Source organism: Choloepus didactylus, chromosome 11, assembly GCF_015220235.1.
Source record: "Choloepus didactylus isolate mChoDid1 chromosome 11, mChoDid1.pri, whole genome shotgun sequence".
In the NCBI taxonomy this organism is placed as follows: Eukaryota; Metazoa; Chordata; class Mammalia; order Pilosa; family Megalonychidae; genus Choloepus; species Choloepus didactylus.
This window is the reverse complement of record NC_051317.1, coordinates 71,825,900-71,847,497: the sequence shown is the minus strand read 5'-3', so window position 1 is coordinate 71,847,497 and position 21,598 is coordinate 71,825,900. Positions and strand designations below refer to the sequence as shown.

Sequence of the window (21,598 nt, the reverse complement as noted above, 5' to 3'; positions counted from 1 at the left end):
GTACTAAAGCCCTGTGGGATGCTTAAATGATGGTAAACTGAAGCCCCACCTGCCCAGTGGGGGAGAATGGAGGCAGGACATTCATTCCTCACCCCTGCTCACCATGTGCTTCACAGCAGACACAATCTGGGAGAAGATGAGCTTGCTTTCTGATTCTGAGAGCTTCCCTTCATTGCTAATTTTCCCAAAGAGCTCCCCACCTCCTGCATATTCCATCACCAAGTGGAGCTTGGATAGGGTCTCCACAACTTCATAAAGTCGGATGATGTTGGGATGGTGCAGTTTTTCCATGCTGGAGATTTCTCGGGATAGTAGCCTTTGGGTTTTCTGGTCTAACTTGGTCTTGTCCAAAATCTTAACGGCCACCTTTTCTGGAAAAAAAAAAGTCAAAGGGTATGCTTAAAATTCATAGAAGTATAGATATTTAGCACTGAAAGGGACTTAGATTGCCCCTTTTCATGCTAAACATAGAGGTTAAGTGGCTGTTCCCAAGTCACAGAGCTCATCAGCAGTAATGACAAACAGCAATTCTTGGTCCAGTATCAGTACTCTTCCCTTTGATCAGTGTGAATCTTCCACACAAAAGTTTTGTTGCCATCTCCCATGTCCCAAGGGATGTTTCAGTTTGATGATCTTTGATTTTTAGGATAGAGTTAAAAACTTCTTTGCTTAACCCAGAGAGCACTTCTTGGTTAGACCCAGCTCACCTCCTCAGCCTTGACTTTGATTGCTCCTGTCCACAGTCCCCATCTCCTTGCTCCCCAGTTAACAGAATTTTTTATTCCTCCTTGAAAAGCCCCCAAACGTTCCTCTATCTAGATCATTCTCCCATGACTCCTGTTTTCACTCAGCTCACTTCTGACAACCCTTGAAGGCTAGCCTCAGAATTGACCTCTTCCAGGAAGCCTTTAATGATACCTGTTCTAGGATGATCATGACATCCAGATTCTGTGTATTCAGAGCTCCAATTTACCCTAATCCCAGTACACTGGCCTATGAATGTTGACTCCCTTGTCTTCTCCCCTTCATACTCCTTTCTTCAGACTACATTTTATTTGACTTTGTCAGTGCCTGGCACATAATGCAAGAATACACGTCACACCAGGACTCAGTGTTTATGGATTGTAGGTGAGGGCATGCAGAAGCCAGCCCTGCGATTTGCTGCCGATGGAAAGATAAACTGGTGCAACCATTCTGGACTGTAGTTTGGTACTATGTATTGAAAGCCTTAAAATGGTCACACCCTTTGATTCAGCCATTTCTGATACATGAATAAGGATACAAGCATAAGAAGATTACTGTGTGGTACTGGAAACGGCTCAAGTGTCCAACAAGAGAGATTGTTAAAATAGTGTGAGGATAGCTCTGTAATAAATAAGTGTGGCACATCATGCAGCTATCAAAAATGCTGCTGCTGATCTTTATTGATGTGATTCTCAGCACATAACAAGTGAGGAAAAATACAAATATGTATTTGCATAGAAAAAACTCTGGCAGGCTATTTACCAAAATGTTTAGAACACTTATCTTCTAATTGGGAGATCATAGATGGTTTGCCTTTAAATTTTATTTTCCTTCTCTGCATTTTCTAATCTTTCCACAGTGAGTACAGTTTAATTGTGTAATAAAAATGGTTAATGTTGGAAAAGGAAGAATCTCTACTCCAAAGTAAAACGTCAATCAATTTTTTGGTTCAGACTGTGCCTGAAAAAAAAAAATTCTATTAGGTAAAAAAAGAATTTACAGGCAAGTAAACAGGGAGAACAGGATTGCAGGGTGCCTGTTTGACCTACTTGTAAAAAAACTGCTTTGAAGAACTTGGGCCCAGTGGTTATTAGTGTGAAAGTAGAGGCTGTTAGTTTAAAATAGGAGTGTTATTTGTATATTAAAGCTGACTCATTAGGGCTTCTGGAATGGAAAGAGGCAGGATTCATGGGTCACTGATCTGGCCAGTCTTCCTCTGGTGGAGGCAACACTGAGCAACTGTTCTAGTTTGCTAATGCTGCCGGAATGCAAAACACCAGAGAGAGACTGGCTTTTATAAAAGGGGGTTTATTTGGTTACACAGTTACAGTCTTAAGGCCACAAAGTGTCCAAGGTAACACATCAGCAATCGGGTACCTTCACTGGAGGGTGGCCAATGGTGTCCGGAAAACCTCTGTTAGCTGGGAAGGCACGTGGCTGGCATCTGCTCCAAAGTTATGGTTTCAAAATGGCTTTCTCCCAGGACTTTCCTCTCCAGGCTGCAGTTCCTCAAAAATGTCACTCTTAGTTGCTCTGGGGTGTTTGTCCTCTCTTAGCTTCTCTGGAGCAAGAGTCTGCTTTCAATAACCGTCTTCAAAGTGTCTCTCATCTGCAGCTACTCCCTCAGTTTCTGTGCATTCTTCAAAGTGTCCCTCTTGGCTGTAGCTCCTCTTCAAAATATCACTCACAGCTGCACTGAGTTCCCTCTGTTTGTCAGCTCATTTATATGGCTCCAGTGACTTAATTTAGACCCACCCTGAATGGGTGGATAACATCTCCATGGAAATTATCCAATCAGAGTCATCACCCATAGTTGGGTGGGGCACATCGCCACAGAAACACTCAAAGAATTACAATCTAATCAACACTGATACATCTGCCCACACAAGATTACATCAAAGAATATGGCCTTTTCTGGGGGACGTAATACATTCAAACCAGCACAACAACCAAGAGGAAAACATTAAAGAGCAGAATACTCTGGGCTTTGGGCTTGGGTAATCCTGGCTGACAATCAGCCCCAGCAAACAGGCCTCCAACATCAGGGCTTGGGGTGGTTTTCCTCCTTGATCCCTGACCTTTTCAATCTTTAGGATTAAGATGTCCTTCAGGCTGTTTACCTGACTTAGAAATTTGTGGCTCTGTGTGGCCTGTTTGGGTGAGCTGTTACTTTAAAGGCTAGAGCAATGAACTCCATTTTGTAGAAATCCTACAGAAGTCCATTGTTTCTCCTCGGCTTGTGGGTCATATTCTGGACCTAACATGAAGGGCAGTGAGAAAACACTGGAAGGTTTTAAGCAGGGAGTTATGTGATCAGTCTCGTACTTTCCAAAGATCACTTCTGGCTGCAGAGGGAGATCACATGGATGAAGGAGACAAATTGCAGTAGCCATAATCCAAACTAGAAAAAGATGAGCTGTTCAGGAGGTAAAATAAATAGGACTTGTTTGGTTGTTAGGGGTTGAGGAAAAGGTCAAGGTTTCTAGGTTAAGTAACTGGGAGGATGGCTGCACTCACGGAAGGAGAATCTTCATTATTGTTGTCATTGCTTTGCAGAACCCTTGCCACTCCTCCACTTTGTTGTGCTAAACCACAACTCTGGGTAAATCCGACTCCCCACCTATATGCGTCTGCACCCATACTGTTGAACGTGCTGGCTTGTCTCACTTTGAATTTATGATCACCATCCTCAGGTGGGCCTTTGATGTTGCCTGGCAGAGATAGCATATTTTCCTAGTCCAATAGTCCTCCTACTCTTTTAAATGTCTTTTCATGGCTTATTTTCCCTCCTCAAATATCCAATACCTTCTACCCCTCCTCACTCATAGCTTATGGCCTTGCTCCTACTTTTCTGAGTAAATAAAACTCTTTACACCACATCTCCCAACCTATCTGAACCCATGCCCATAGACTCTGTCTTCCTTCCTGTTACTATGGATAAATGGTCTCTGCTCCCATCTAAGATCTCTAAGAACCCAGTACCTGTAAAATAGATCCCATCCACTCTCACCTACTCAAGGACAAGCCTCCAAAAATTCTTCCTTCTCATTTGCATCCTCAATTTTTCCCTCTCTGCTGGATCATTTCCATCAGCATATAGTCATGCTATTTACCTGTCTTAAAAAAAAATCTTCCCAACAGAAATGCATACATATGCTTACCAAAAGACTTGACTAGAATGTTCATAGCAACATTATTCATAATTGCTACAAGCTGGAAACTATCCACATGTTCATCAACAGTAGATTGGATAAGTAAATTGTGATATATTCATACAATGGACTATTATATAGCAATGAGTATGAAGCATCTATACCTTATATGTAACAATATGGATGATTTCTACAAACTTAATATTGAGTAAATAAAGTAAGACATAACAATGTATACTGTATGATTCAATTTATATAAAGTTTAAAACAGGCAAAAGCAATCTATGCTGTTAGAAATCAGGATATTAGTTGCACTCGAGATGGTGGTGAATAGAAGGGGACATAAAGGGAGCCTCCAGGTATTGGAAATGTTCTTTTCCTTGCTCTTGGTGGTGGTTATATGGGTCTTTTCAGTTTGGAAAATTCATTGAGCTACATACTTAAGACTCACACTTTTTTGTATTGAATTATGTTAAACATCAAATAAGAAGTTCTTAAAGAATCACAATAAACCTCTTGATCCCACTCCCCTCTTTAGCTCAGATTTCTTTCTCTTGTTCTCTTTACAGCAAAACTTCTTTAAAGAGTTCGTTCTACTCACTGTCTCCAATTCTTCCCTCATTATCTCTTGAACCCAAAAGATAATGCTACAAAAAATGTTATTCTCAAGGTCACCAATGATCTCCAAGTTGCTAAAACCTGTGGTCAGTCCTCAGGCTTCCTTCCCCTTTCTTGAAACACTTTTATCACTTGATTTCTAGGACAACACATACTCCTGGTTTTCCTCCTACTTCCAAAGCTCCTTTGCTGTCTCTCTTTCATCTCCCTGGCATCTAAATGTTGGGTACCTGAGGGATTAGTCCTTGGACTTCTTCTCTACAATGACTTCCTTGGGATTCCAGATGCAGAAATACAGCTGCCTACTTGACATCTCCACTTGGATGTTGTCTTAGTTTGGGTTCTGCCAGAAGCAGATCCTGAGGCAGAGATTCAAGTGCAAGGAGCTTATGAGGGAGGTGACCTCAGGAAACACTGGTAGAAGAATGAAGAAGGAGACAGGGAAGGAAAGTCAGTCAGTAAAGGGTGTGCTACTGAGCACATTACCAGTTAATCCTCTAAGAGTTACCATGCCTAAGAGTTTCCATGAGAAGGGCAAGAGAGTTGGAGTACGTATACATTCAGCTCCTGTCAGTAATTGGTTGTTGGCTGCTCTTGGGGGACATTAATTCCCTTGTATTTCTGGTCTGCCCTGCATGCAGGCAGAGCAGGCTCTAGCACCTAGGGAAAGTCAAGAGGTAAACGGATAGGAGAGGAGCTAAGATGGTGGCATAGAGAGGAGTGGAAGACTGTTAGTCCCCCCTGGAACAATTCATAAATGACCAAAAAATAGTAAATAACCTGGAATAACTGCGGGGAGACAAACGTGACTGTTCACTCATCATCCACCAACCTGAATTGGGAGGAATGCCTGAGATCGCAGCATAAAATCTGTAAGTAAAAACTGCAGACCCACGCTGAAAGCTGAGAGCCAAGAGCCGAGAGCCCCTCCCTCATGGAAGCCTCGCGGTGCTAGAGAGCAGCACTCTCCAAATAAGCTAGTGTACCTCAGCCCAGCTCCAATTGGGGTTTTAATGTTAACTGTTCCATACAGACAGCAAATCCCCAACAAGCAGACAGATGCTTTTGGTGACAACTGATCTTGGGCGAGTCAGGGGACATATCTGTCTCAGGACGGGGAGCCCACAGGATTGGGTGCTGTCTCCGGCTGACCGGTGAATCTGGGAGTTTTCTGTCCCTTTCTGTCTCTGTGCAGAAAGCCTCAGCCATTTTCAGTCTGTAGTGCTTTGCAGTAAAGAAAGCCTCAGCCATTTTAAAATCGCAGCACTTTGACCAACAGAATAGATCTGAATAGGCCTACGCCAAGACACTTAATAATCAGATTATCTAATGTCAAAGACAAAGAGAGAATCCTGAAAGCAGCAAGAGAAAAGCAATCCATCACATACAAAGGAAGCTTAATAAGACTATGTGTGGATCTCTCAGCAGAAACCATGGAGGCAAGAAGGAAGTGGTGTGATATATTTAAGATACTGAAGGAGAAAAATAGCCAACCAAGAATCCTATATCCAGCAAAGCTGTCCTTCAAATATGAGGGAGAGCTCAAAATATTTTCTGACAAACAGACAATGAGAGACTTTGTGAACAAGACACCTGCCCTACAGGAAATACTAAAGGGAGCACTACAGAGTGATAGGAGAAGACAGGAGAGCATGGTTTGGAATACAGTTTTGGGAGATGGTAGCACAGCAATGTAAGTACACTGAACAAAGATAACTATGAATACAGTTGAGAGAGGAAGGTTGGGAGCATGTGAGACACCAGAAGAAAGGACGAAAGACAAAGACTGGGACTGTGTAACTCGGTGAAATCTAGAGTGTTCAACAATTGTGATAAAATGTACAAATATGTTCTTTTACGAGGGAGAACAAGCAAATGTCAGCCTTGCAAGGTGTTAAAAATGGGGAGGCATTGGGGGAGGGATGCAATCAACATAAACTAGAGACTGTAACTAACAGAATCATTGTATTATGCTTCCTTTAATGTAACAAAGGTGATATACCAAGATAAATGAAGATGGGGGGGGGATGGGGAGGCGTGTTAGACACTTGACATTGGTGGTGTTGTCTGACTCTTTACTTTGATTTAAGGTTATCTTTCCTTTTGTTGCTTTCTAGCAGTCATGTTTTTTCTTTCTCTTTCTTTTTTCTTTTTCTTTTGCCTCTCTACCTTCTTTGACTCTCCCTCCTGTCTTGTGGAAGAAATGTAGATGCCCTTATATAGATAGTGGTGAAGGTGGTGAACACATAAACATGTGACCATACAGAGAACCATTGATTGTTTACTTCGGATGGAATGTATGACATGTGAACAAAACCATCTAAAAAAAAAATGGGTTGATGAAGAAACCTCGAGGACAATATACTGAGTGAAATAAGCCAGACACACAAGGACAAATATTGCAGGGTCTCACTGACAGGAACTAATTATAATATGTAAACTCATAGACGTGAAATATAAGGCTAAAGAATGGGGAGTGGTTGCTTAGTATGAGCAGAATGTTCAACTAGGATGAACTTAAATGTTTGGAAATGAACAGAGGTGTAGGTAGCAAGATGTGAGAATAACTAACAGCGCTGAATGGTGCGTGAATGAAGTGGAAAGGGGAAGCTCAGAGTCATATATGTCACCAGAAGGAAAGTTGGAGGTCAAAAGATGGGAATGTATAAAACTGAATCCTATGGTGGGCAATGTCCACAATTAACTGTACAAATATTAGAAATCTCTTCCATGAACCAGAACAAATGTATGACAATACAATTAGAAGTTAATAATAGAGGAGAATATAGGGAAAAAATATATACCTATTGCAAACTATATACTACAGTTAGTAGTATTTCAACGTTCTTTCATAAACAGTAACAAATGTACTATACCAATACTATGAGTCAACAATTAAGGGGGGTTGGTTAGGGATATGGGAGGATTCGAGTTTCCCTTTTTCTTTCTTTTTTTTTTCCTTTTTAGTCTTTTGCTTTATTTCTTGTCTGGAGTAATGAAAAGGTTCTAAAAATTGAACAAAAATTAAGTGTGGTGATGGATGCACAGCTGTATGAGGGTACCAGGGGCAACTGATTGTACACTTTGAATCTTTGAATAATTATATGGTATGTGAACAATCTCAATTAAAAAAAAAAAGAGGTAAACGAATAGGTTGGCAGTTGAAGATTAGGACAGTATGGACTGAAATGGTAAGGCCCAAGGAGATGTGGGTGAGACACCAACAGCATCTGTTCTGTATGTGTGTGCAATAGATGTGTACTAGGGATGTCAAACATCCCATGTTCAATACTGAGCTCCCCCCACCTCGAACCTGCTCCTCATTTCAGTTTATGGAAACTCTATTTTTCTAGTTACACAGAATAAAGCCTTTGAGTCTTTGATACTTCTCTTTCACATCCCACTTTCAATCTGTCAGCAAATCTCGTTATCTCTACCTTCCAAATATAGCCAGAATCCAACCATTTCTCAATATTTCACTACTATCTTCCTGTTTCAAGCTGCCATTTATCTCTCACCTGGATTATTCCAAAAGACTCTTAACTGATCTTCCCTTTTTTGCCTTTGACCCCTTGCAGTCTATTTTCAAAAAAAGCAGCTAGGGTGATCCTGTTAAAGCATGTGGCAAATCATGTCACTTCTCTGTTCCCTTTCCACTCATAGAAAAGTCGAAGTCCTTACTCTGACCTACTTGGCCCTATGTGATTTGGCCCCTGCTACTCCCTGACCTCTCTCCCTTGACTGCTTCTTGAGTGCTTCAGGCACACTTCCACCTTGGAGCGCTTATACTTGCTGTTCCCTCTGCCTGACTGCTCTTCTCCATGTGCAGTCTTAGCAGGTCCCTTCATTTCTTTCAGGTCTTTTTTCAACTATCACTTCCTCACTAAGGCTGCCCCTGGCCAACTTATTTAAACTCACAGCCCTCAGTGCTCTCTACCCTCTTCTGCTCTATTTTCCTTCTTATCACTTATCACTATATAACATAATGTATATTTTACTAACTTGTTTTTGTCTCTCTCTCTCCACTGGATTATATTAACTCATAAAGAGGGAGACTGTTGTCTATTTTGTTAGTTGCTGTGTCTCTAGTCCCTAAAATAGTTCCTGTTACATACTAGGTGCTTAATAAATATTTGTTGAATGAGTGAATGATCTCATTTAATCCTTACAAGAACCCAGGATAAGTATTATCACCACAATATACACTTCAGTTTATACCTTACTTTTCCATTTACTATTATATCCCATGCATCTTCCTTATCACCCCAAAGTCTTCATAACTGTGATTTTTAATGACTGTGTAATCTTCCATCCAGTGTATATGCTTTAATTTACCTGACCAGTCCTCTATTGTTGGATCATATAAGTTCTTTCTAGTCCTTTGCACTGTAAAAAACACTATAATGAACATCTTTTGGTTATAGCATTTCCAATATTAGACTTACTTTTGAATGAATTCCCCAAAACCACTAATTAACCATTTTTAAAGTGAGAAAACAATTTTAAATTGCTGTTTTAATGAATGTGTTTAACACGGGGGAATCACTTTCTAAATATTAGTCGACATTATTTGTTAAACTTTACTATATACTGGGTTAATTCCCAGCCCTCTCCTTGCAGAGGACTACTTGCAGCGTAGAACACCTACCAGAAGGGACTGCCATGGCACCCCTCCTTCTAATAGCACCTCAACTGGGTTTCACAATAAGTGAGTACATTAATTAAACTCACCAAATATTTGTTGAGTGTTTATTATTCCTAGTGCATGTGGGGGAACTCTGAGGTTGAATATGATAAATTATCTGACCCAAAGAAGTTTGTAACCAGGATTCCCAAGACTTTCACTATAACCTGGATTTGTTAAACTCCAAATCTTTTTTTTTCTCATTTGTACTTTCTCTTGAGCTCCAAGATGGCTGCTGGATTCACCCATCTGATGATCTACCTGTACCTCCAATTCTGTGCTTCCAAAAATTTTCCTTCAAATCTATTTTTCTCCTATATTCACTATTTATTGCACAGTCATTAAAGCAGACACCTGGGAGTCAGCTTCAATTCTTCCGTTCCTTTGTCCCTGTCTCCCTTGTTCTTTAACTCAGCTGAGTGAACACAAGGTTTTCCAAGTTTCTAAACTATTTTTTAAATGCATCTCCTTCCCTCCATCCTCACTTCCATTTCCTTAGTTCATATGGACATCATCATTCACCTGGACCATTATACAAATATTTTACCCTGGCTTCCCTGACTCTCATCACCTCCAACTTCAAGTCACCTTCTTTACCACAAATCAATCTTAGTAATCACTTGTATTAATCGCTTGCTTAAAGCTCTTCAATGGCTCCCCAACACCTAAATTATAAAGTCCAAATATGCAAAATGATACTCCATGATCTAGTTCCTACATACCTTGCCCAGCTTATCTCCTACTGCTCTGTGGGTGTACCTCATGCTCCAGCCTCACTGAATTACTTTTAAATCTCCAAATACCCCACATACTGCTTCATCCCTTCATTCACTTTACATCCTGTCCCTCCACCTGGAGTTCCCTTTCCACTGTGTCCTATAAATTTTTCCTCATTCTTCAAGACCCAACACAAGATTACCTCAGGCCCAAATGAACACACCTTTGGTGCCTTACTCTGTGACAGCACATATCAAATATTTCCTGCCTGTCTCCATTAAATGCCTGAGAGTTCCCGTAAGGCAATAACCACACCATATTCATCTCTATAAGGTCCAGGACAAAGTGTGTGCTCTGGAGCTGCTTATTGCATTTTTTATAAAAAGAATGAGTGAACTAATGAATAAATAAGTTGAGAGAGAAGAGAGGGTCCTAGAAACATGAGACTAGAGTAAAACTGGATGAAAAAATAAGAGAAGAAGAGGTCAGGAAGGGCAGCAACAGAGAATAGGACAAGCACTTGCTGTCTCTTTTACTCGTATTTGTGACAACAGATGGGACATAAAATATTCAGAAGCCTAATGCATCATCTCTTTTGAGAAATTTCTAGTCAGCTTAAAAGGGGACTCCTGATGGCTCTCAGCCTGCCCTATCAGCTTGCAGGACCCAAGGGAAACGAAGCTGTTAGCTATAAAAATAAACTTCAGCCATCAGAAGCCTATATTGGAGCCTTCTTTCTAGGGATACAAAGCACCTAGCGCCTTCTTTCCTCTTTTTCTCTTCCTCCTTCACTCCTTCCCTACCTCCCTCCCTCGCTTCAGGTGAAAGTCACATAACATAAATTAACCATTTTCAAGTGTATAATTCATTGGTATTTAGTACATTCACAATGCTGCGCAACTACCACCTCTCTTTAGTCCCAAAATTTTTCATTACGCCAGAAGAACACACTATCTATTAAGTAATTACTCCCCCTTCCCCCTCCCCTTAGCCTCTGGCAACCACTAATCTGCTCTCTGTCTCTCTGGATTTGCCTATTCTGGATATTTCATATATAAGGAATCATACAACATATGTCTGGTTACTTTCACTTAGCATAATGTTTTCAAGATTTAGCCATGTTGTAGCATGTACCAGAACTTCATTCGTTAGTACTTCACTAATGGACTGGTGCCTTTCTTGACAACTGCCCTGGGAGCTGCCTCTAGCACTGAAACACTCTGCTTTCCTAGGGATCGCCTCCATTATCTAATCCAGACTGTTCACATTCCTGGAAAACCTGATGACAATGCAGGCAAATATGGGGACCATTATCCATACTACATAATCTGACATAACTTGGCAATGGGACAGGGTATTTGAAATTCCCAGCAGGGCTTTTTAAACCACTCACTGATAAATCTCCTTCCTCTTTTGGGGGTGAATATTTTAGAGGATGTTACCACTTTTCACTTGATTCTAGTCAGCTCAGCATGACTGAATGTCCTCTCTCCTTTTTGTAAGCCACAGTTTTAATGTTTGGATTGCTCTTATTCTCCTCCCAGATTCCATTTCCCAATACCTGAATTGCCATTCTCTTTCTTTGTCTCCTCACATTGATTTGCATCTGGGTTTTCCCTTCCTTCACATTTCTTGTTTCCTTTCATTCTCACCTTTCCACTCTTTCCTTGACTTGGAGGCTCACTAAAGGGTAAAACTCTGGAAGAGAGGTGAGGCATGGTAACAGGCCTAGGCCACTGTGGGCCTATAAGTCAGGAGATGAGGTCTGGGATTCCCTTTTCTGTTGCATCAGCTTAATGTGCTCAATTACTTGCCGTTATGATTTCTGGCTTCTTAAAACTCAGCTGTTGAACTGATTTTTTTCCACTGTCTATGCTTTCAGCTTTCCTTTCTGCTTTTGCACATGATATCCTATAACCAGTGACATTGATTCTTTTGACAACAGGGCTGCTCTATGGCAGTTTAGGAGCCAAGAGAGCATGTCAATGAGGCCACCCAAGGCACCCATCTGCACAGCGGGAAAATGCCATGTTTTCCGAAACTCAAGGGACTAGTATTAAGTTAATTTTGTAATACAACAGGCAAGAAGCCTTTGGAACTTGAGAAGAAAGTCACTATATAAGGAACAATTTGTTGATCCTTTTTCTTCTGTCTTCCCATGTAATAGCTTGTCTACAGAATTAGGCATGTTCTTGCTCCTGGCTTGTGGGGGAGATTTCTCTGCTTAGCCAGTTCTAGGGTCTTTGGTGGTAGATATGTCCATTACTTTGCTGCCCTCTCCACCTCCTTTCTCAGAGGCAGTCTCTTGGTTCTACTGAGAGGGTAGCAAGCCACATGACCCTCAGGGCCACAGCTGACTTAACAAGGGCATACTCTTGAGTCATATTAGCTTATCAGCAGCTGGCCAGTGAGCAATCATATTCTTTCTCTTAAAAATTTGAACTGAAATAGAATGTAACTAGTGGGATGGAGTTCTTGGCAATAAAGCTGAGAGATTATGTAGATATGGGACTGGCAACAACCATTCTCGGGCATGTGCCTTCTGATAATTAAATAGAGAAAGCCACTCTGCAGAAAGAAGTGGGAAGATCAAACAGTATCATCAGGGAAGTAGAAAAAGAAGCCTGGTGGCTCCAGAGAAAGAGAAGGAGATGCAGAGAGTAACAACTTGAGACAGGCTCTATTTTCCTGCTCTGGGTCCATAGAATTCTCCTCCACTCAATGCACCCCTTTGAATGTGAGCTTATTTGAGTAGATTTCTATTCTATGAATGGAATGATACTTGACTCAGACAGGCCTATAAGACCTAGAGTTATTTGAAATCATCATCATCATCATAATCAGCATTTTATGAATACCATGTGCTCTCTAAAGGCACATGGCAGATATTCAATATATTGTATATTTTCTAATCCTCGACCTAGCAATCCTACATAGTTGATATATTATTCTCATTTTATACCCAGGATAACTGAGGCATAGAGTGGTAAAATGACTTGTTCAGGATCACACAGATAGAGGAAAAAAGAATTGGAATTCTGCCCAGGTCTGGAAGACTCCAAAGCCAGTATCTTCCCACAATATTGCACTACGTTCTGCCTCTTAAAGATGTGATAGCAGATCTCTCTTTGACACTGCCTGAACAGGGAGAAGGACAGACAGAAAGCCTGCAAGAAGAACCTGTGCTCCTTCTCTGAGTCCTGTTTATATACTCTTTATTGCTCCCTGATTGTTTCCTATTTCTCTCAACTCTTCTGCAGGTATGTTGAGGGCAAGATCACTCATTGGGAATATTGCTGAAAGGGAAAAACATGGTCCAAAGGCCAGCTGAAATCTGGCTGGGGTCTGGTGTTGCAGAAGGCAGTAGCATTCTTGATGGCTAGCTGGTTGAGGCAGAGCATGAAATGGTTGCCCCATGCCCCCAACAAAATCCTGAGGTAGGCTTGTGGAATGAAAGAAAGCTGAGTTCTAATCCTGTCTCTGCTGTGGCCTGGAGACAGCCACTTCTGGGACTTGGTTTCCTCATCTGTAAAACATGGAAGGACTAGATGAGGTCAGTGTTTCCCAAAGTGGACCCTTTCACACTCATGGGGCACAAGATGATTTTAGTGCATGGAAACAGCCTTAAATAGCACTGAATCACAACATAAAAACATTCCCATTTCAGGTCTCCTTCAGTTCTCCTAATTAAGGCAAGGAGAAAGTCTAAAATTGGTGGTTAACATGTTTTAAAAATTACTTTACACTTTTTTAGTTTGCACTGTTTATTTTTACTGTTACCTTCCATTTGTAGCAAGTGATGTTGGTTTTTCATTATTTTGGTAATATTAAATTTCCTTTTGAAATAAGTTTAAGTAAAAAACAAAGTTGTACCAATGACAGCTGCCATTTATTGAGGGGCTACTATGTGCCATGTACTTCACATGTTATTTTCATTTTCCCTACAATTCTAAGATAAGAATCATTATCTCTGTTTTACAGCTAGGTGACTGAAGCCCAAAGATGTTAAGTAATATGCACAAATGGAGATGCTAGTAAGTTACTAAATGGGACTTGAAACCAAATTTGTCTGATTCCAAAGTTCATGCTCCTTCTATTCTCCCATTCTGCTTCCTCTCCACTGGAACCTAACATCTGAACTCCATTCTTAGAAAATAGCTCAAAGTTGGCCACATCTAGGAGCCTTCGCTCAGACTTTAGCCTCTGTATCCCCTCTGTAGCACTGGATTCCTCTTTCTGAACTCTTTTCTTAGTTCAGCTTTATCCAACTTCTCCTCTGCTCTTCCTAATCATATCTTTTGTCTCAATTCTGGCCCCTTGTCTTCCTATGTGTTCTCTTATTCTTTTTGTCTTTCATTCTTGCTCTATGTCATTGAAAAGTAACATTTGTCCTGATTAGATTTGAACTACACATCTGGATCCAATTTTTTTGAGTAAAGATGCAAAAGCTGCCCCTTCAGTCTGGTGCTACATATATACATTTTTAAATGCATGCCCTCCGACCAAGAGAGTTGACTTCTAGGAACATAATGCTGAAAAGAATGATACAGTTATGCAAAGAAGTATGGAAAAGGGAGTCTCTGTCGCATTATAAATAATGGCAAAAATTTAGAAACAAGCCAAATAATAATCAATAGGGACAGATTAAAGAATTTATGCTACAGCTATGTAATGGAATATGATGTGCTCTTTAAAAATGAAAGCTTCTATATATCTATTGGCCTTGAAAAATATCTAAATATACTGACATTTAAAAATGTACTGATACTGAAAAATCATGTTGTTCAGGGAGTGAGAATGAATGATCCATTGGCATTTCCAAACCACTCCATATGTACAGATGCTTAAGCATACACAAAAGGTCAGCCAGGAGGTAAACTGGTGGTAACAGGTAGGAGTATTGTCTTAATGGGAATGATACACTTTCTCCATTATTGTTGAATGTTCTATTTTAGAAAATATTGAGATCTGCCTCCATGCTGTTACTTCCTGAATGCATGATTTTTAAAACAGACTTGAAAAGGCCATTTTCATTTTCAATGGAGGAGGAGGAGGAGAAGGAAGACAAATGTAAAGATTTTTATTTTTACTGAACTGGTGGAAAGAGGCCTCTCATCACTCTTCTCTACCAGCACTCTCAGTGATTGCCACCCACTTCTGTGACCACCTCAATGAAAACCCCAGTCTGACCTCACGCCCAGGTCCCTAACCTGTGCATCCATATTCCTGGATGGCCAAGTTTTCACTCATCATTTTCCCCACAAACCTGCTCTTTCCCTGTCTTTCCCTTTTCTATCGAAGGCACTGCTTTTCTTTCAGTTCAAATAGTCAGGTCTTAGCTTCACAGTCATTGCCTTCTTCCATTCTCAGTTCTACATCCAGTCACCAACCAACCTTACAGACTCCTCTGCCGTGGTGCCAGCACCTCCTTCTTATCTTGATGGCCTCCATCCTCACTCAGGATCTCCCCTCTGACTATGCTTGACTATGGCAGTAGCTTCCTGACATTTTCCTGACTGCTTCATCTCTCTTTTTCCAACCTTCATTGTCCCCAATATAAGATTTATCTTCCCAAAACCCTACTCCAATCTCAAGAATCCTGACACTTCTTCATAGTTAAGCAAAACAATTCACGTTCCTTAGGACAATATTCAAAGTCTACCATGATTCAGCCTCAACTTAGCTTTCCAGACTTTTTCCATACCATCCCCTCCTGTTTATGGAAATTGTATTACATATAATTTCCCCACTTTCATGTTTTACTCACATTTTCCGTTCTAACTAACCTCCTAACCCTCCTCTCTTCTAGAATCACTACCTATGCAAAACCCTATCCCTCCTGGAGGTCCAGCTCAAATTCTACCTCTACTTAAAGCCTTCCATAGTGTTCCTAAAATGAAAGGTTCTCTCCCCTTCCTTTAAATCCACAGCACTTCTCTTATGTTTTTTTCAAATTTTCGCTGGTACTATCCTTATTTATATATGTCTTCTCTTCCCATATTCTTGAGGGTAGGGGCTCTATTTAATTTATATTTATATCCCCCAAAGCCTAATATAGTTTCTATACTGTTGGGTAAATGAATTTTATCCCCAGTGAAAAGAAATGAGAAAGCCAAAAGTAACATGAAAGCCTGTCACAATACTTCATAATTGGTTTTAAAATACAAATGATAACTGGGTTATCCATCTGTGGCAAGCACCAAAAAGATTACTATTTTTAAAGTTGTCTGTAGTATGTGCAGGTTGGTATAGGCAGTGTTTCTGAACTCTTGAGTGTCTACTAGATCACCTGGAGAGTTTCTAAATAATATTCATGTCTAGACCCATCCAGTTAAATCAAAAGATCTGGGGGTGGGACCTGGGTACTGAAGGCTTTTTTAAATTTCTCACATAATTTGAATGTGCAGTTAGAGCTGAAAACCACTGCTGCTGGGAATTGACCTTGTTTGGGTGTGAAGTTGGTGGGAATTTCTGTTGCTAAAGATACTTTTTGATCTTTGATTGTACAAAGGCAAAGCCAGGCCTAGTTTAGAATGGAGAGGATTAGACCAAAATGAGCTAAGGAACTCTGCAAGATAATACCACTAACACTTATTGAGCACTTACCTAGGGGCAGGCACTGTGCCAAGAAATTAATGAGTAGGAACTCATGAAATACTTATGACACCCTATGGAATAAGCACTGTTGTTGTCTGCATTTTATAAATTAGGAAACTCAGGCTCAAAGAAGTACTGTAGTTTACCCAGGTCACCAGTAGGGATAGAAGCTAAGACATGAATATGTGAGCCCAGACATCTGGGCTTCAGAGCTCTTAGCCCCTATGCTAGACTACAGAGCAAGAGAAAAGAGGACTTGGCACACCAGAGATTGTGTGTGTGTGTATGTGTGCACACGTGCATGTGGTGTTCTTTCTATAGCCAAACACAGAGATTGGACGGGGGGATGGAGAAGAAAATAAAGTCAAAGATGACTCTGATATAAGAAAAGAGGGGCCTTGGCAACATGGTAGCAGGAGAGAAAATGTCAATAAGGAGAAAAAAGTCAGGAGGGAACTTTCAGGGACAGCGTAGAGTCCACAGGCTTTAGAAAATCAAAGAAGTTACGGTGAGTTGCCAGTTTTCCTTTTCTGTCTTGAAACTCCCTTATAATTTCTAGGCTTCAGTTGAGTCAGAGGTACCCTCGGGAAGTTCCCACATTGGGTTTGGGGTTAATGGGCTCTCCATGTGGTTCCTCCCTAAGGCCAGGACTGGAAACCAAGCAAAAGTGGATTCTGGGTGGAGAGTCAAGAAAACAAGCAACAATGAGAACATTTCAGGGTAGAATGAAGCAGAAAAGGACCCGAGATGAAATCTCTTTACCCCAAAAATAACAGAAGTAGCACCCTCTGGTCAGGAGGGGAGGCTATCCAAGGAGAGTGACAAGGAGGAGGTTTCCTATCCCTTTCTGTGGCATTGTTACTGGTACACAAATATAGATAAATGGTAAATATAGGCTTTGGATATGAGTTGCCTTGAAACCAAGCCACACAACTCCACTTCTCCAAGGCCTAGCTGGAAAGGACAAATTTCCTTTGATGTTTTGAGTGGGTTTATCCACAAGGTATAGTGGGAGTCTTTGGAGTAAAAGTAAAATGACTAAGATTGGACTTCTGATTTTCCCACCTACTAACTTTGAGCACTGGGCCAATTTCTTTGGATCTCAGTATCCCTGTCTGCAAAACGGAAATAAAAATGTTGACCTCACACTGTCACTGTGAAAATGAAATTAGGTAATGATGGAAGGGTCAGGCAGAGGACGGGCACATGGCGCGGGAACAGCCAGGGCCCATCACTGGCATCCTTGGTCCTGGTTCTAAGCTTCCTCCCAAATAAGGTCACAACACCATGGGGGATGAACCTGGGAAGTCAGATCCTACCTTTGGTAAGGGAGTGAATCCCAAGCTTTACTTGGGAAAAGTTTCCACTTCCAATTTCCCCTCGGATTCGGTAGAAGCCAATCCGTTTCCCCAGTGTGATCTCTCTCACCACCTTCTCATCTTGGGACATGTCCTGTGTCAGCTTCTCAAAGGGAGTCAGCTGTTGGGGCTGTCCCTCCTCATCCTCCTTGCTGCACTCCGTCAGACAGACACTTTCCACACTATCCTGCCGATCCCACCTGGCATAGTGGGGGTTCACCAGGCTGCCTCCATTCACATACACTGCAGTCATCGTCTAGGATCACGTCTCCATCTTAGCAAAGAGGCACCAATCAAGGGTGGGCTGAGGTGAAGTGAAAGAGACCCAGTGGGTGGGAGATTGGGGCAGAGGACGGCCAGAGCCCAGTGTCCTTGAGGGCTGGCCTGCAGAGCTGGGCAAAGACTCTCCTTATGAACAGCCTCAGTCTCAGGGCTTCAGTCAGAGGAGGGCAGAGGCAAACATGGCAGCAGAGTCTGCCCAGCCAAGTCAGAACCTGCATTTCACAACCTCCCTCATGTTGAACATCTAGGCTTTAACCAACTGCACAATCTGGCATGCAGCCACTTCCCTCTTTAGACTCCAGGAACTTTCTGGCTGGACATGGGCTCTGATGCTCCGTAGTAGGTCGCTGAGTCCCAGGACAAAAGCTTCAGTTTGCTACTTCCTCTGATGGCTGGGGAATCCTTCACTCTAGTGTGCAAAATCCCCTTGCAGGCGCTCAAGTCCCTGCTGCTGGTACTTATCTCTGACCTTCTTCATTTTGTGCTTCTCTTGCTATCAAGTCACACGGCCCCAAAGAGCTAATAATCTGGACCCCAGGAAAGAAGAAACTTGCAAATCAGCCTTCTGGTCACACCGGCAGGCAAAGAAGAACTAAGTCCTTGCAGTGTCACTTTAGCCAGCCTTTATTTAGATGAGCTTTCCTCTAAGCCTTGAGCTGTCTCAAAAATTTGGCAGGTGCTGGTTCATCCTAAGAACAGAGAGTAAGAAAATTACTAACTCAGGCTAGTGTACTGTACAGGATTTATAGAGAACATTAAACTACTCTGTAAGCATTGATCTAAAAGCACCACACAAATTTAAGCTATGACTGATATTGGTGGTATCAGTGGTAAATGCTTGGTTATAAGATTTAGGAGAAAGAAAAATACACATGCACACACACACACACCTCAATCTACAATTAGAAATGCCCTCATGGCCTGTAAATATTTGTAGCAAAACAATTTGTCTATTTCTTGAAGTTTAGGGAAACATACATATTGCCCTGAATTGCTTTGAAGTCAGATTTTTGAAATAGTAATGTGATAGCTATGATGGTAATAAAGATTCTCTACCAATACCAAAATTTCAAAAGTTCTTTTTTTTGTTTTTTTTTTTAAATTCAGTTTAATTGAGATATATTCACATACCATACAGTCATCCAAAGTGAACAATCAGTTCACTATAGCACAGTACCGTTACATAGTTGTGCATTCATCACCACAATTAATTTTGAACATTTTCATTGCTGCAAAAAAAAAAATAAGAATAAGAATAAAAGTTAAAGTAAAAAAGAAGACCCAAAACATCTCATTCCCCTCATCCCTACCTATTACTCATTTACTTTTTGTCTCCATTTTTCTACTCATCTCTCCATACACTAGATAAAGTGGGTGTGAGCCACAAGGTTTTCACAATCACACATTCACACCACATAAGCTATATAGTTACACAATCGTCTTCAAGACTCAAGGCTACTGGGTTGCAGTTCAGTAGTTTCAGGTATTTCCTTCTAGCTATTCCAATACACTAAAAACTAAAAAGGGTTATCTATATAATGCTTAAATATAACCTCCAGAATGTACTCTCAACTCCATTTCAAATCTCTCAGCCACTGAAACTTTATTTTGTTTCATTTCTCTTCCCCCTTTTTGTCCAGAAGGCTTTTTCAATCCCTCAATGCCAGGTTCAGGTTCATCCCCAGGAGTCATGTCCCAAGTTGTCAGGGAGACTTATACCCTGGGAGTCATGTCCCACATAGAGGGGAGGGCAGTGAGTTTACCTGCAGAGTTGGCTTAGGGAGAGAGGCCACATCTGAGCAAGAAATCAGGTTCTCTGGAGGTGACTCTTAGGCACAATTATAAGTAGGTTAAGCCTCTCCTTTGTAGTAACAAGCTTTATAAGGGCAAGCCCCAAGATCGAGGGCTCAGCCTTCTAAATTGTAGTCCCAATGCTTGTGAGAATATTGGTAATTCCCCAGGTGGGGAAGTTTAATATTTCCACATTTCTCCCAGTCCCTCAAGGGGGCTTTGCAAATACATTTTTATTCTCTGCCCAAATTAGTCTGGGATGTATTTGGGCTTCACATTAACCTATACAAGCCAACCAGATCTCACTCCCTATTCAAAGTTCCATATAATTATGGTGTTTGAATAAACTGACCATACAAGTTCAATTATATAGTGTGCTACAGAAAATATAGACATTGCACCAAATAAACATCCCTTCCTTTGATCTCACACAGAAGTTGAAGTTTTAAAACACTGTTCCCAGTATAATCTCATAGTTATCCATTCACAACCACAATCTATATGAGGACATTTCCATTTCTTCTGCCAAGAAAGAGGAAAAGGAGAAAAAGAAAAAAGAAAAAAAAATGCCAAAAAAAAAAAAAAATTAAACTAAAAGTTCAGACAACAATGCCAATACCAGGAGTCCCATACCCCGCCCCCCCCCTTATATCCCCCTCTAATAGACATTTAGATTTGGTATATTGCCTTGGTTACAATTAATGGAAGCATATTACTGTGAACTATAGACTCTGGTTTGCATTCATTGTATTTTTCCCCAATACCATCCCATTTTTAACATCATGCAAAGCTGACATTCATTTATCTCCCTCATGTAAAAATATTCTTGTATTTGTATATTTAATCACAATCATTGACCACTTTAGGTTTCATTAAGTTATATGGTTCCTGTCTTTATCTTCTGTCTTTCCTTCTGGTGTCATACCTACCCCTAACACTCATATTTCAACCATGCTCACAGTCATCTCTGCTCAGTTTACTTACAATATTGTGCTACCATCACACAGTATTGTGCTATTCATTTCTGGATCTATCAGACCTCTTAACATTCTATACTCCTTCAGCATCAAATGCCTGATCTCTACCCTCTTTCTATATCCTGACATCTTCATTTCAACACTCTTCTCCAAACCTCTCTCTCCTGTCTCTTCCTGTTTATAGCACTCCCTTTAATATTTCTTGTAGAGGAGGTCTCCTGCTCACAATCTCTCTCAGTGTCTGTTTACCTGTAAATATTTTAAACTCTCTCTCATTTTTGAAGGACAGTTTTGCTGGATATAGGATTCTTGGTTGGCAGTTTTTCTCTTTCTGTATCTTGAATATATCACACCACTGCCTTCTTGCCTCCATGGTTTCTGCTGAGAGATCTGCACTTAGTCTTATCGGGCTTCCCCTGTGTGTGATGAATTACTTTTCTCTTGCTGCTTTCAGAATTCTTTATTTGTCCTTAACATTTGCCATTATTCTTTCTGCCCCTTTTCCCTTCTCTTCTCCTCTGGGACACCTATACCATGTATATTCATGTGCTTCATGTTGTCATTCAGTTCTCTGACACTCTGCTCATATTTTTCCATTTTTTTTCCCTGTTCTTTTGTGTGTAGAATTTCAAATGTCCTGTCTTCCAGTTCACTGATCCTTTCTTCTGCCTCCTCAAA

General features: G+C 40.9%; 1 protein-coding gene across 3 annotated transcripts in view; it reads right to left on the bottom strand.

Moving 5' to 3' along the window:
• The window catches only part of NIM1K (NIM1 serine/threonine protein kinase), a 97,130-nt gene that overhangs the window by 2,821 nt on the left and 72,711 nt on the right, over positions 1 to 21,598 (bottom strand). For 2 of the 3 annotated variants that reach the window (XM_037799123.1, XM_037799125.1), the window contains 2 exons: positions 17,832 to 18,841; positions 103 to 371 (listed from right to left, as the gene is read on the bottom strand). In XM_037799123.1, the coding sequence (XP_037655051.1) occupies positions 103 to 371; positions 17,832 to 18,123 (561 nt within the window). In that variant the 5' untranslated portion in view covers positions 18,124 to 18,841. Of the gene's footprint in view, positions 1 to 102; positions 372 to 17,831; positions 18,842 to 19,283; positions 19,343 to 21,598 lie in introns of those variants that run through there. The other variant, XM_037799124.1, reaches the window with a different exon arrangement.